General features: G+C 33.2%; 3 protein-coding genes across 5 annotated transcripts; 1 reads left to right on the plus strand and 2 right to left on the minus strand.

The window, feature by feature from the left end:
- Positions 1–5,038: 5,038 nt before the first annotated feature.
- LOC108195488 (ABC transporter G family member 23) lies at positions 5,039–7,146 on the plus strand. Its single transcript, XM_017362451.2, has one exon. The coding sequence runs from the start codon at positions 5,097–5,099 to the stop codon at positions 7,032–7,034; it is 1,938 nt and encodes a 645-aa protein (XP_017217940.1). The 5' UTR covers positions 5,039–5,096; the 3' UTR covers positions 7,035–7,146.
- Positions 7,147–7,610: 464 nt separating this feature from the next.
- Positions 7,611–9,735, minus strand: LOC108193495 (uncharacterized). Of its 3 annotated transcripts, none has more exons than XM_017360173.2 (3): positions 9,500–9,735; positions 8,179–8,959; positions 7,611–8,002 (listed from the first exon to the last, which is right to left on the minus strand). In XM_017360173.2, exons 2-3 carry the CDS (start codon positions 8,858–8,860, stop codon positions 7,878–7,880), a joined length of 807 nt encoding a protein of 268 aa, XP_017215662.1. In that variant the 5' UTR covers positions 8,861–8,959; positions 9,500–9,735; the 3' UTR covers positions 7,611–7,877. The 3 variants fall into 3 exon arrangements, with proteins under 3 accessions (XP_017215662.1, XP_017215665.1, XP_017215664.1); XM_017360176.2 differs by having other exon boundaries at positions 8,179–8,964; XM_017360175.2 differs by having other exon boundaries at positions 8,179–9,280.
- A 463-nt stretch (positions 9,736–10,198) lies between these two features.
- On the minus strand, positions 10,199–13,160 carry LOC108193753 (pentatricopeptide repeat-containing protein At4g28010). Its single transcript, XM_017360565.2, has one exon. It carries the CDS (start codon positions 12,985–12,987, stop codon positions 10,804–10,806), a length of 2,184 nt encoding a protein of 727 aa, XP_017216054.1. The 5' UTR covers positions 12,988–13,160; the 3' UTR covers positions 10,199–10,803.
- Positions 13,161–14,544: the final 1,384 nt, after the last annotated feature.

Raw genomic sequence — 14,544 nt, forward strand, 5'->3', positions numbered from 1 at the left:
TATCCATTAGATAATGTGTGGAACATTCTTCATTGTTTAGTTCTTAGTGGACATTGTTTATTTACTCTATCAATATATATGATCTTGGCGGTTTGACTAAATAATAAAAAAAGTACTCCATGAGTTATCCAAGATGGATGAATTTAGATGGAGAAAGATATTGTATGATTAAATACTCCCTCCTTCCCCTTTTACATGTCTATTTCGAAAAAATTACATATGTTAAAAAATAGTTAGTTGTATAAATTTTTTATCTTGAATACCCGTAATTAATATCTTGATGATGTTGATTCAAATAAATTTTAAATAAGTTAAAGACTTGAAAACAGAAATTATGGGATTTGAAAAATTATCAATAAATTTTATCTAAAAGTGTAAATGGATATCTAAATCGAGAAAAAATTTATTTTGAAAATGGACATGTAAAAGAGGACGAACCGAGTAATATACATTCCCTTTTTTATAATGATTCTAACTTTTAATATTTCTCATTTTCAATTTGAAAATTTCTAAAATTTTAGTTTGATTTGTTTGCAGCCGAGGAGGAGGTTTAGGCACATAACTAGGGGTGAGCAAAACCGAACCGAAACCGTAAAACCGAACCGAACCGTAAAATTTCGGTTCGGTTCGGTTTCATTTTTTCCGGAATTTCGGTTAATTCGGTTTTTCGGTTTGAACCGAAAATAATATCGGTTCGGTTCGGTTCTTGATATAATATTTCGGTTTAAACCGAAATAACCGAACTTTTTATTACAATATAAATAAAATAAATATATAATATGTATATTATTCCTTTCTTTCCTGTGTATTTCCAAATTAGCATTCCGTTCACATACCCCTCCCTTCATCCTTCCCAGACCCCATCAAATATCACCTCTGTCTCACCCCCAACACATATTTAGTTATTCACCCCCATCACCCAAAAAGCCTCAAGCACACTTCACCTTCATCAGATCCACTCACTTAAGACCCCAACAGCAGTAGTGCATCTTAAGAAGCCACAAGAAAGCGACGATTTTTGCGTGGGTGAAGAGATTGAGTGGCCTGCTTTGAGTAAAATAGTGAGTACCGCTGAGATTGTGTTGGGTGTTATTGCAGAGTCTACTGTTGTTTTGTTGACTGTTAATGGTATTCTGGCTGTGCTCTGTGACGTGTCTCCGAGGGTTTCAAGATTTTTTTGGATGAAATCAGTGTGTTTAAAAATTTCGGTTTTTTAAAACCGAAACCGAAACCGAACCGAAATATTTCGGTTGGTTCGGTTCGGTTCAGAATAATAATTCGGTTCGGTTCGGTTTCGAGAAAAAGTCTAATTCGGTTTTCGGTTTTTTCGGTTCGGTTCGGTTTTGAACCGAACCGACCGAATGCTCAACCCTACACATAACCACCAAAACAATACAACTATATTAAGTTATTTGTATACAATTTTAAGTTATTTATATTATATTAAAGTTTAAAATATAACTCTATGGATTCAACCGCCCCCACCGAGTAGAAACCTCAAGGCACAAATAGAAGTTTATCAATAGTATCATTTTTAAAGAGGTTTATGTTAAAGTTGTTTACGTACACTTGTGTCTAGATAGTAAAAAATAGTTTAAACATGACTTTGTTAGTCCCAAAATGAACAAGTGATTTATGTTCTAAGTATTATACACTTTTTCACGGAAAATATTTTTAAAAAAATTATTGATAACCTCCACAAGAAATTCATTGATAAAATAATAAAATGAAACAAACAAACTATACTATGAACCAACTAAATTTTATTTATGTAATTTTGTATGGAGTAACGTCCCTCAGAACATGTGATGCCTTTAAAAATTTCATTCTATGTGATGCCTTTTATCATTCTATGTGATGCCTTTAAAAATTTCATGTGAAAAATGTTCATTCATATATTCCTAAAGTCTTGAGCCTTTCTCTAGTGTAATCTTAGGATAAAAAATTGATGATTGTCGTCCTCTATACATTTGATAGTTGGTGAAGTGGCCGTTAAAAGCCTCTAGTCTTATATCGTAGTAATATTCGAGCTTAGTTCAATAGAGTTTGTACTTCCTAAATTTTAGTTCGAGTATCTTATTATCAAGTTAAGTCGAATTCGATAGGCCTATTAAAAGGTTAATCATTTGAACTTGAGTTTAATAACAAATTAGGTTCGAGTTTTCTCTAAATCTCTAAATGTATCACGTCGAGTATGAGTTATTTAGTAGTATATGATTATTTTTTTATATCTTTCATATTTGCCTATACCGAATCGAAACTACCTCTGATCAAAAAATTTAAGGGTTAATTATCAAGTTGGTCACTGAAGTGGGGTTAATGTATCAAGTTGGTCACTGGACTCAAAACGGTATCAAGATGGTCACTGAAGTGGCCATAAATATCAAACAAGTACCTTAAAATATGAGTTCAAGCACTAAAAATATTATCTATAAAGTTTTACACATTATTTTTGAATGTTACCAAAACCAAGTAAAAGGTTATGAATTCTAATATTTATGACAAAAAAATTTGATTTTATCAAGTTTATTTATTATTTATTTTTAATTAAAACAAAAAAATAACTATATAATAAAATATAAATAATAAATAAACTTGATAAAATATAAATATATTATTTTAAATACTAGAAGTCATAACTTTTTAGTTGGTTGTGGTAACATTTAAAAATAATGTGTAAAACTTTATAAATAATATTTTTAGTGCTTGAACTCATATTTCAAGGTACCTGTTTGATATTTATGGCCACTTCAGTGATCATCTTGATACCGTTTTGAGTTCAGTGACCAACTTGATACATTAAGCCCACTTCAGTGACCAACTTGATAATTAACCCAAAAATTTAATGAAACAATATAATTTATCGCCTAGGAATATGACAAATATGATAGTTAAAACAATAATCTCCAATTTGATATTCCGTAAATTCATATAAATCCAATGATTTATAAAGTCGATTTGGACCTTAAGAAGTAGATTTTAATCAACATGTGCTTAGGAGTTGGAAGTTATTTGCTATCTATTAGTTGTACTATAAAAGACATGGAAAGTGGCGATGTAATAATATTATTAACGTAATCCTCGAATATCAGAGTCGAAGTAAAATTGAAAATATATAAAATAATCAAATATTTGAAAGGAATAAGAATTTTTTATTCAAATATTCAAAGAACGTCATTTAGACAATTAATATCCAATGCACTAAATCACCTAATAAGAATAACATCTTTACCTACCTATAACAAGCCATTAAACTCATTCTCATCTAATGAACCTAAGTCACCATCCTCGTCCCTGATTTGAACCAATAAGAATATACCACTTGATTGATATATACAGACACACAAATATATCTCAACATCATCTCTAACAATTATAATTTTACATTTCTTTTTCTTTATCATACTTATCATGTACAATTACGCTATCTAACCTTCGATCCTCTATTTCTATTTAATAGATTTCTTGCCATCAAACATACTTTAAAAAATTATTCAATAGATAATTGGTGGAGCATTTTCTTCATTGTTTGGTTCTTATTGGATCTTGTTTATTTACTCTATCAATATAGAATCTTGTTGGTTTAACTAAACAATGAAGAAGTGCTCCATGAGTTATTCAAGATGGACGAATTGAGATGGTAAAAAAAAGGAATGATTTTTTATACCTTTTCAAATCGAAACTCTCATCACAACTTTTAAGAAACCATCATTAGTTTGGGACAGAAACAACTTCAAAATTTCAGATTTTTATTAAATCCGTATTAATTTTTAAATTTCTGGAAAATTTCAAAACTACATAATTCGTGTGTTTTGATGGTTATCCCTCTGATCAATTTGATATATTACATGCTCAATTCTAAGTTCAATATTATGTAGAAATGAAAGTTTGAGTTCTTTCGTACATATCGTGTTCTTGGAACATTCAAATGAAAACGGTGATAAATAGTATTGTTTTGATTCAATCTTTACCTTACCTAATAAAAACTTTGAGTTTTTAATCTTTCTCACCGTTTACCATTTTTCTTATTTTTATTATCATGATTTTATTATTTAGTTAATTAAATAATTATTTATTCCTTTTAATTTGAATTAAATGTAATTAATTGGATAATTAATTTTGATTAGTAATTTAATTGATTTATTTATTTTATTATTAATTAATTAAGTAATTAAAATTTTAATTACAATTAATTGGATTTAATTAATTCTTTTGGATTTAAATATTTTAAAAAATGATTTTCAAAAAGGTGGAATATTTTTGTTAAATGAGATTAATATTTAATTATTTATAATTAATTAAAATTTTGAAAACTCATTTAACTGGAATAAAATATTAACTTTTATTTCTTTCTTTTTCGAAAAATCGGTTGTATTATAATAAACAAATTTTGAAAAGTCTCGATTATTACAAAATTATTTATGATTATTGGGTAAATTATTTTCCATTAGAATATTTTCAAACATGTAATTTTCAAAAATATTTTTTTTGAGAAAATGTTTGCTAAAATCAAATTAATTTCGGCAAAAATTTGTATAAACAAATTAACTTGGTATAATCATATTTAATGTTTTACGTTATGGATTATATAGAATATAATCTATAACAAATAAGCATTTAGACTCAATTGTTTCGGTTTTTACAAGAACAATGTTGCAAAAATCGTAAATGAGGCTTAATCAATGGAAATGAAATAGGAATTAATCAAATGATTAATTAAATAATCAGAAATTTCATCAATTCAGTGAGTTAAATAACATAAGTTAATCGGTAATTAGTCAGGATTAATCAGCCACTTTGTATCGGCACAGATATGCCAAGTTTAGGTAGAAATGTGGGCGTTTAGGTGCCACCATCAAAATTAAAGGGAACTTGCAGGAGATTTTTGTCTAGAATTTCAGCTCACCAACACTGCCTAAGTATACACTACTTAATCTGACCAGCTTCACCTATATTACAGAACTAGAAATACTTTGCCATCAATAAACCTGGTTGGTCCAACCATCTTGATTGTACACTCAACATCCTTCAAAAAAGAAACCATAATCCTTTGATTATATAAAGATTCATATAAAAAAAATAAGTTAAGGAAAGCAATGGCATCCTGCTTCCAAAACCCAAAGCCAGAAGATGATTCCATGGTACTCTTTTCAAATACAAACTCCATCCAAGAATCAACAAGTCCCTCCTCTTCTTCCCACCATTCTCCTACTCACTCATCAGAAAACACTTACAACTTAAACGTTAAAAATCTCTCTTACACCATTAACAAAAGTAGTTGGACACCCTCTTCCCTTTTAGGCTTAAACAAGAAAGTTGAGCCCATTAGAGTACTTGATTCTGTTTCTTTCACAGCAAGAAGCTCTGAGATCCTAGCCATTGTTGGTCCAAGTGGCACTGGCAAGTCTAGTCTATTGCGTATAATATCCGGGAGGGTAGGGGATAAGTATTTTGATCCTACAAGTATCAAACTCAATGATGCTTCCGTTTCTAGTCCTTATCAGCTGAGGAAAATCTGCGGATTTGTGGCACAAGAAGATAATTTGTTACCTTTACTAACTGTGAAGGAGACATTATCTTTCAGTGCCATGTTTAGGCTAAAAGAAATTAGTGTAAAAGAGAGGGAGGAAAGAGTTGAGAACCTTATGTATGAGCTTGGTCTTGATCATGTGGCTAATAGCTTTATTGGAGATGAGGAGAACAGAGGGATTTCTGGAGGAGAACGAAAGAGGGTGTCAATTGGTGTAGATATCATACATGATCCGCCAGTTCTGCTCCTCGATGAACCAACATCAGGACTTGACAGCACTTGTGCGCTTCAAGTGATTGAGCTTCTTTCGTCTATGGCAAGATCAAAGCAAAGGACAATTCTGCTATCAATCCATCAACCAAGCTACAGGATTCTTCATTACATTTCTCAGTTCTTGATTCTTTCTCATGGTTCTGTTGTGCATGCTGGTTCACTTAGTTCCCTTGTGGATACCATAACTCAATTAGGCTTAACTATTCCATTGCAACTCAATGCACTTGAGTTCTCCATGGAAATTATCCACAAACTCGACGATCACTCAAAGAGTAGAAACCAGCTTTCATCTTATATTGAAGAGAATGAACCATCTTCCTTTGCTGTCATGTGGCAAAGAGAAGGCCAATGCACTGAACTAGAGGTTGAATATTGTGATCACTATTTTAGCTTGTTTGAGGTGATGTGCTTATGTGCAAGATTTTGGAAGATTATTTACCGAACAAAGCAGCTCTTTCTGGCAAGGACAATGCAAGCTCTTGTTGGAGGATTTGGTTTAGGAAGTGTATATGTGAAGGTGAAGAATGATGATGAAGGAGTTGCTGAAAGATTAGGGCTTTTCGCCTTTAGTCTTAGTTTTCTACTCTCTTCAACCGTTGAAGCTCTTCCAATTTACCTTCAAGAACGACGTGTTCTAATGAAAGAAGCCTCAAGGGGAGCTTACAAAACTTCATCTTACATGATTGCCAATACCATCGTATTCTTACCTTTTCTCTTTGCAGTGGCTATTACTTTCTCTCTCCCTCTATACTGGATAGTAGGCCTTAATTCTTCGATAGAGGCTTTTGCATTCTTCACTTTCGCAGTTTGGCTTATTGTCTTGATGGCAAGCTCACTGGTGCTCTTTTTAAGTGCGGTATCTCCAGACTTTATATCAGGGAATTCACTGATATGCACAGTTCTTGGTGCATTCTTTCTCTTCTCCGGCTATTTCATACCCAAAGAAATCATACCAAAGTATTGGATGTTCATGTACTATGTCTCCCTTTACAGGTATCCTTTAGATTTTTTGCTTGTAAACGAGTATTGGAGCGTAAGAGATAAATGTTTCTCAACGGATGTTCATGACCATTCTAATTGCTTGCAAAGAGGAATTGATGTTTTGAGAAGTAGAGGACTTGACAAGGACACAAGGTGGATGAATGTGGGGATTATGTTTGGTTTCTTTGTGTTTTATAGGGTACTTTGTTGGATCATACTTGCAAGAAGGGTTTCAAAAACAACAATATGACAATTTGTCCAGCATTTATACATATCTGGTTTGCTTAATCAAACTTTGAACCATTTATTGTGATTCTCTGCCTGATCTGCAGTACAAGTATAATAATCTATAACTTTATCAATGTCTTCTTGGTAACAAAATAGTATCATATTCATTAGGGTCTGTTTAGGAACTTGAATTTTCATTTGAAATTCTGTATTTGATTAAATAACATGTTTGGACACACACAAATATTACGATCAAATCATGTTATTTGAAATGAAACACATGTTCCCAAATGCAATGTTATAAGATATCAGTCTCATTTGAAATGAAACACACATCCTCACACAATCTTGTGGAATTTCATGGTCTTTGTTTCCCAGCAGAAGCCATGACAAAATAAAACTCACAAGGTTCTCAAAACTCAAAATTTACAAATATAGCTCGCACTTATGACTCGGCAATTCTTGTTGGCTTAAGAATGGACCCCCATCATTCTCATTTTACTTGTTAATTCAGGCAGTTGCTACTTCCTGCTAAAACAATGGTTCATCAAATTTCGATTAGAACTGGATAGATAATACCATTGCCCTGCTTTGCACATTGCATGTACATGTTACTTTCATTATCAACAAAACCGCACACAATTCATTACAACCACCATCCATCAAAAACTAAAGTCTAATATTTACTAGTCCAATCTATTTTCATACATACAAATCACAATGTTCATCTAATGCTGGCAACAGACAGCTGAACTCATATGACTTGATATCATAATACATGGGAAACAATGGTCCACTTCTGTTATACTGGAGAAGCATTACAAATCAACCGACCTACAGGCCCAATAAACTGTGATTGCTTCCTTCAACTTTTCTGAAAGTTCCATCCTTTCCTCGTTATACTACTTAGCCATCCGAAATTAATTGATAACTGCTGATTTTGTAGCCTCACCAACTGTTTTCTGTACGGCACAAGTATACCCCTGAGACCTGCATTAGATTGCCCCGCAGAGAAATTCATAAATTGGACAAATGTGCCTCAACAGTAATGCAAAGCAAATTATACAGTAAACACAATTATTGGCATGATGTATATGGAAAATCTGTGATTCGATATATGTAATGAATTTGATATATGATTTACTAAAATTGGTGTTATTATGTACCTGAGATACACATGGTCTTATAAAGTCTGGCTACATGGACATCTCCTTTAGTGGCCATGTGAGGCCTCTCCAAACATTCAAGGAAGGCCAAATCTGCCTTGAGAAGCTCAGCTTGATCATGAGTATCGTAACCCATATCATGACAATAGCAACAAAAGTCTAACCAATCAATAGGTCTTTTGTCCCAAAGAGGAGACCCTCCATCCTTGCCACTTGACCAATTAGGTCCGCAATAGTGCCCATATCGTGGAAATAACTGAGAAAGAAAGGCTCTTGCACCAGTATGCCATGGAACTTTGGAAACATAAGGTCTGAAGCGTGGAGTGGAATAAACATTACTAGAACCACCAACACCATATTTCGATGGTGACTGTGCCTGCCCTTTCAACTTTTTGTTAATGGTGGTGGGCATTTTAATTTTTTCATTGGCACTAAAGGCCAAAGGGAGCACTGAAATAAGGGACCATCCCCACTGCCTGATATCAATAGAAGCATGCCGTGCAGATGAGACGGAGACCATACTAGTACTTGACGATACTGCTACATTCTCATTGATATCAATAGAAGCATGTCGTGAAGATGAGACGGAGACCATACTAGTGCTTGACAATACTGTGTTCTCATTCTGTGAATTAGAATTGACTCCAAACCACGGTATATTATTAAGGAACCCAAAATTCATTTCCACCAAACACAAAATGTCACCAGCATAGTACACTTCAATTTCCAACTAAAACCAATCTAGTACAACCAGTCAACTGTCAAAGGCAAGTACAGTGATCTGCACTTTTACAGCCAAGTAGCTTGGGTAAATCACAAAGTTTCACGCCGCATGAGAATATAAGATCAAGTAAACATCATATAATTGCAAACTCAACAACACTTGAAACATATTAACACACCTGCAATATGATTAATGGCACACATCGAAAAAAATAACCAAATGATTAACATGGCTACTGGCATCGTAACCAGAAAATTTAACAATTGACAAACAAAATGCACATAAAAACTGCAGTAGATCTCCGAAACCTCAGCTTGAGCTAAAGTGATTCGGGTGCCCATTTAGGGGTCCCTTTGTTTTCGCATTTGGTCTCATAACCTAGTCAAATTATGGGTCATGTCAGACTTCCTCTAATCTACATGAACAGGTAAATTAGGCTAAAACACTACTACTATAATTTACACAATCGGAAAATATATCAGTGTACTTAAACACAAGTTACACAATAGAAACAAGGATGAATATGATACAGAGTTGCATTCACGGAAAACAAACAACATAAAAAGAAGTCAAATACTAGTAAGAAACATAAGATACCTGTTGATAATAGGGTTTTGTTTACAAGTTATGAACACAACTGGTGACCACACATCGATTCATATCCAAAACAGTTGGATAGTAGATGCAGATGATGTTGCTAACTGAAAGCCAGAGATCCACGGTTGCCAATTATTTCATTCGAGATTGTTTATCACTGTATCATTTTATCTTGTTTCTTTGTTCTTTAGTCAATTCAAAGTGAAAGAGGTTTCGTTTGAGTTTTTTTTCTCTTTACAAAAGAGTATGACTTATTTATTATTATATCTTCTTTGATAATACTCTCCTAACTGCCTTCTTAACCCATGCTTGCTTTAAGTTGTTCTTTTTATATTTTTATAGTATTATTCATCTCAATAATTCGTTTGTTATTTGGTTTATATTTGAGTGTTTGAAAATTTGTATTTTGCGCATTTAAATTTTTAAGAAAATATTTAATTTTATGGATAATATAAACTTTTTATGATATATAAGGACCGTTTGGCTAATTATATTTTTCAAAGATAAATCATATAATTGAACAAAAATAATAAAAATTATATCATTAGAAAAAATATTTAGTCTATTTTTAATATGCAATTTTCAGATTTTAAAATAAAGAATAAATAGTTTATAATCATTAGTCAATTTGCCTTCTCGAAAACTAAAATGGATATGTAAAGTGAACCGAAGGAGTATTAACTTATTTTACTTTGAAAGTAAAGTCAAAAGTAAAATACCAGTAAGTGATAATAACTTTTCCAGGATAAGTAAGAGGAACCATTAGCATTCAGTCCATGTGCACATATAGCATCACAAACAAATGCACCAGTACATTATTAGTGTACTAGTGACAAACAAGAACCAAGTGACACACCAAAAACATGGAATACGCCAGCCAGTACTTAAACTCCCATTGTAAATGGAGCAACTGTTAGCACACATTATCTTTATGCTTCTCAGCTTCTGTACTATTTGTCTTGCCTTTGTAGCTTCATTGCTTTTATGCCTGTTGCAGTTTCCTCATAGCTTTTCATTGCTTCTTCTTCCAAGTTCAAACTTCACTCTGCTGCAACTAATGTCGCGTGACAATGTCTTGCTTGCTTTGGCCTTTGCCTCCTATGCAGTACATTCAAACTTGTTCCGCTGCAAATTACTGTAACCAACTCCCATATCTTCAAATAAACGACTGACCACACATGTCACAAGTTATATAGCTGGCTATTCCCAAACAAATCCATACTGCCCATACAATTACATTTATGACGCGAATACAGTGTGTAGGACTTGCGGGAAAAAATATACGGCTTCTGTAATAAATAAAATCAAGGCCCTTGTGATTGCAACCGAGGATCTAATTTGAGTTTCATTAACAATTCACGACATGAGAAGCTTGATCCTTTTGGAGTTTCTTTCGGGAAACTTGGTAAGAGGTTTATTACATCAGAATCGGCAGAGATATGAGAGAGATAAGTCAAAATAGTAGTCACTATTTCCTTATCAAGTACCATACCCTTATCTGCCATCTGGCGAAGTAAATTAACAATCTCTTCCGTTTTTCCCTCTTCACCCAGGCCTTTTAACAAAGAATCATATACACAGTTGTCAGGGGTGAAGCCAGAAGCAACCATCCTATCAAAAATGCCTTTGGCCTCCTCCAATCGTCCTAATTTTGAAAGTCTATTGATCAATATAGAGAAACTCAAAGCATCTGGAGCTATTTTCCTCTGATGCATGTCCACGAGTAGCTGTTCAGCAAACTGGATATCCCTAGCCACAAAGCTTGCATCAATAATAGTATTAAAGGTGGTGACATCAGGATCGCATTTTGAAATTTTCATCTCTTGAAATAATTTTTTCGCCTGCACTATACTACCCTCCGAGCACAAGGTTGCCACTATTGTATTGTAGTCGTACACATTAGGATTTGGCCCAAGTGATCTCATTCGACTGAAGATACCTTTTGCAATATTGACCAGGTTCAGTTTGCAAAATCCATTTATCATAAGACTATATGTATATGAGTTTGGAATTAACTTCAAATGAAGCATTTGTTTCCAAAGTCCCATAGCCTTTTGAACATTCCCTGCTATCAAATAAGCTCCAATGAGCACGTTATAGGTGACTATATTACCACAAATCTTACATTCAACCATCTTGTTATAAATATTTGCAGCTTCAACAAGACGGTCTTCCCTGCAGAGCCGTTGGATTAGAAGATTATACGTGATAACATCTGGATTAACATTGTTCCTGTCTTCCAGCATCCAATTGAAAAGTGTCAAAGCATCATTAACCCTCCCGTCTTCACAAAGTCCCTTCACTAGGGTATTGTAGGTAACTACATCAGGCTTGCTCCCTTTTTCCACCATAAATTCCAAAAGTTTCAAAGCATTGAGTACTGATCCATGTTTGCAGAGTCCATTAATCAAGACATTGTATGTCATATTACTAGGTTTTACACCCTTTTCTACCATCAAATCAAGTATCTTTCTAGCCTCTGTCACCTTCCCATCTTTACATAGCCCATTAATCAGAGTTGTGTAAGTCCTAACATTTGGACGAATCCCATGTTCCATCATAATAGTTACCATCGCAGAAACTTCTTTCAACTTGCCCATCATACCAAGTCCATGAATCAAATTATTATACATATTCACATTTGGAGAACAACCTTCACTTACCATTTCATTTAAAATCTCCTTACCCCTCTCAATATTTCCTTTATGACAGTGACCGCAAATCACCTCATCATACAGAATACTGTCCGCAGCCAATCCTCTTACCTTCATTTCATCCAAGAGCTCCGTCACTTCATCCATCCTACCCTCTTTACACAAACCCTTAATCAATGTAGTGTACGTTACCAATCCCGGTTTTAATTTTTGCAACTCCATCTCCGCCTTCAATTCAAAAGCTTCTTTCAACTTTTTAGCCTTACATAGTCCCTTAATAAGAGTATTATAACCAACCATATCTAAACACCCAAAATCCTTACTAAAATCATCAAAAAACTCTCTTGCCTTCACAGCATCATTTCGACAAAATCCCTTCAATATAACATTAGCAAGATAACCATTCATTACGTAATTGCGTTTCAATATCAAACCCACAATCCCAACCGCCAATTCCGGTTTACCTTCTTGTACATAAAACTCAATCATAGCACCTAATGAAAGAAAATTCGGCAAAACTCCAACATGGGTCATCCTCGTAAATACTCTGTAAGCCATATTGTACTCATTACTCCTAGAAAGAGCTTGAACCAGGAAATTACAAGTATCCCCAGAAGGGACTAAACCTAACTCAACAACATGGTGAAAAAATGAAAAAGCATCAACTAATCTTGAGCCTTCACAGAATCCTCTCAATTTAAAATCTACTCTACCTATATTATCATCAGCAACATTGTAATCAACATTGGTTGAAAACAGTTTTTCTAAGGGACTAACAAGTCTGAGAGATGGGATAAACAAATGAAACTGAGGATTCAGACAGTGCTTAATCATCGTGATATAAACTGTGTGTATAGTAAGTAGATATAAGCTGCCGGATTGTAAGATGAGAGCTTAAGACCAGAGTCTTTACCTTGTTCATAAGCTTGCACACAAACTGCTTGATAAAATCCCTTGAGCTAACGATGCGTATTCGTGCCCTGAATGTCATTACTGCCTCTGTCCCAGTCAATTGTATACGTTTTTTTTTACTCCTCGACACGTTTTTTAAGACTCTTATAAAACATAGTTCCACAACTTATTTTTAAGATTTTCTTTTTTTGTATAAAAATATAAATGTTATACTTTTATACAAAAAAAAAAAATTTTAAAAATAATTTACAGAACTATACTATATTGAAGCATTAAAGTCCTTGCCGCGCCCCGTCTCCCAATGTATACTATTGACTGGGACGGAGGGAGTAAAACGCAGCGGTCATTTGGTATTTTGGTTTAATAAAAGCTTAAACTATTACTCCCTCAATATAAGTCTAAAAATCATTATTTTAAAAAAAAACAAAATTTAAATAAAAATATATGATTGATATTATTATTCAAAAAAAATTCAAAAATAATAATTTTAAGCATGCGGTCAAAAAATTTAAAAATACATGCAAAAAAGTCAAGCGGCCTATATTTCAATACGGAGGAAGTATCTTGAAATTAAAATGTTTCTCGATCTCATATTTTTTTATACTCTATTTTTGAATTATTCGACACGTATTTTAAGATGCAAATAACAGATAAATTATTTTTTTAATATTTTACAAAATTATGATTTATAAACCAATAAAATATAAATGTAAAAAGTTTAAGCATATAAATCAAAAATATATACAGCTTTCCAAATAATTTCTTACTTATAAACAATAAACATGTTTATAAATTTAAATACAAACGGCTCGGCTAACTGCACTTGCTATACGGGGTGGACTTTTTTATACAGATTTCACCCTTTTTTGATGAAAATGAAAATCATTGAAACATGAGTAAAGTTCCATGGAGACTACATATTATTTGGAGTATTGGAGGACAAACGATCTGCCGTTCATTTTTTTTCATCCAATGGCCAGTAATAATTTGGCGGTTTCTTGTCTTTTTAAACTCACACACCACAATGCGTATATACACAGTATTGAATACTGTATATCATTAACTGGCATTTAAACATGTTGCAGGTTTATAGACTTTTCAGTTATCGATTTGTGGTCAAGTATCTTTATCACTTGTTTATCTATATATTTGTCATGTCCTGCACTTTATACGTCCTGCTCTGCACTCAATTTGCAGTACAAAGTCCCAGCACTACAAACTTCTTCATATGCACAAAACAAACTACGAATAAATTAATAAGCCAGCAACGTCACCACTACTCTAACAATTGAAGATAAAAAAGTAAATAGATTTTAACAATATTAAACCTTTTTGGAGTACAACTGTACAAGGTACAATAAGCACATGACAAAAATTGCTTAAATATGCAGAACAATGACGATTTTCCAACTTGGAACTCATTTTCAATTGAACTGCGGTTGTTTCTCACTCCTTCTTCTCCTGTCTATCAAGTGAGAT

Source organism: Daucus carota, chromosome 7 (assembly GCF_001625215.2).
Source record: "Daucus carota subsp. sativus chromosome 7, DH1 v3.0, whole genome shotgun sequence".
Taxonomy (NCBI): Eukaryota; Viridiplantae; Streptophyta; class Magnoliopsida; order Apiales; family Apiaceae; genus Daucus; species Daucus carota.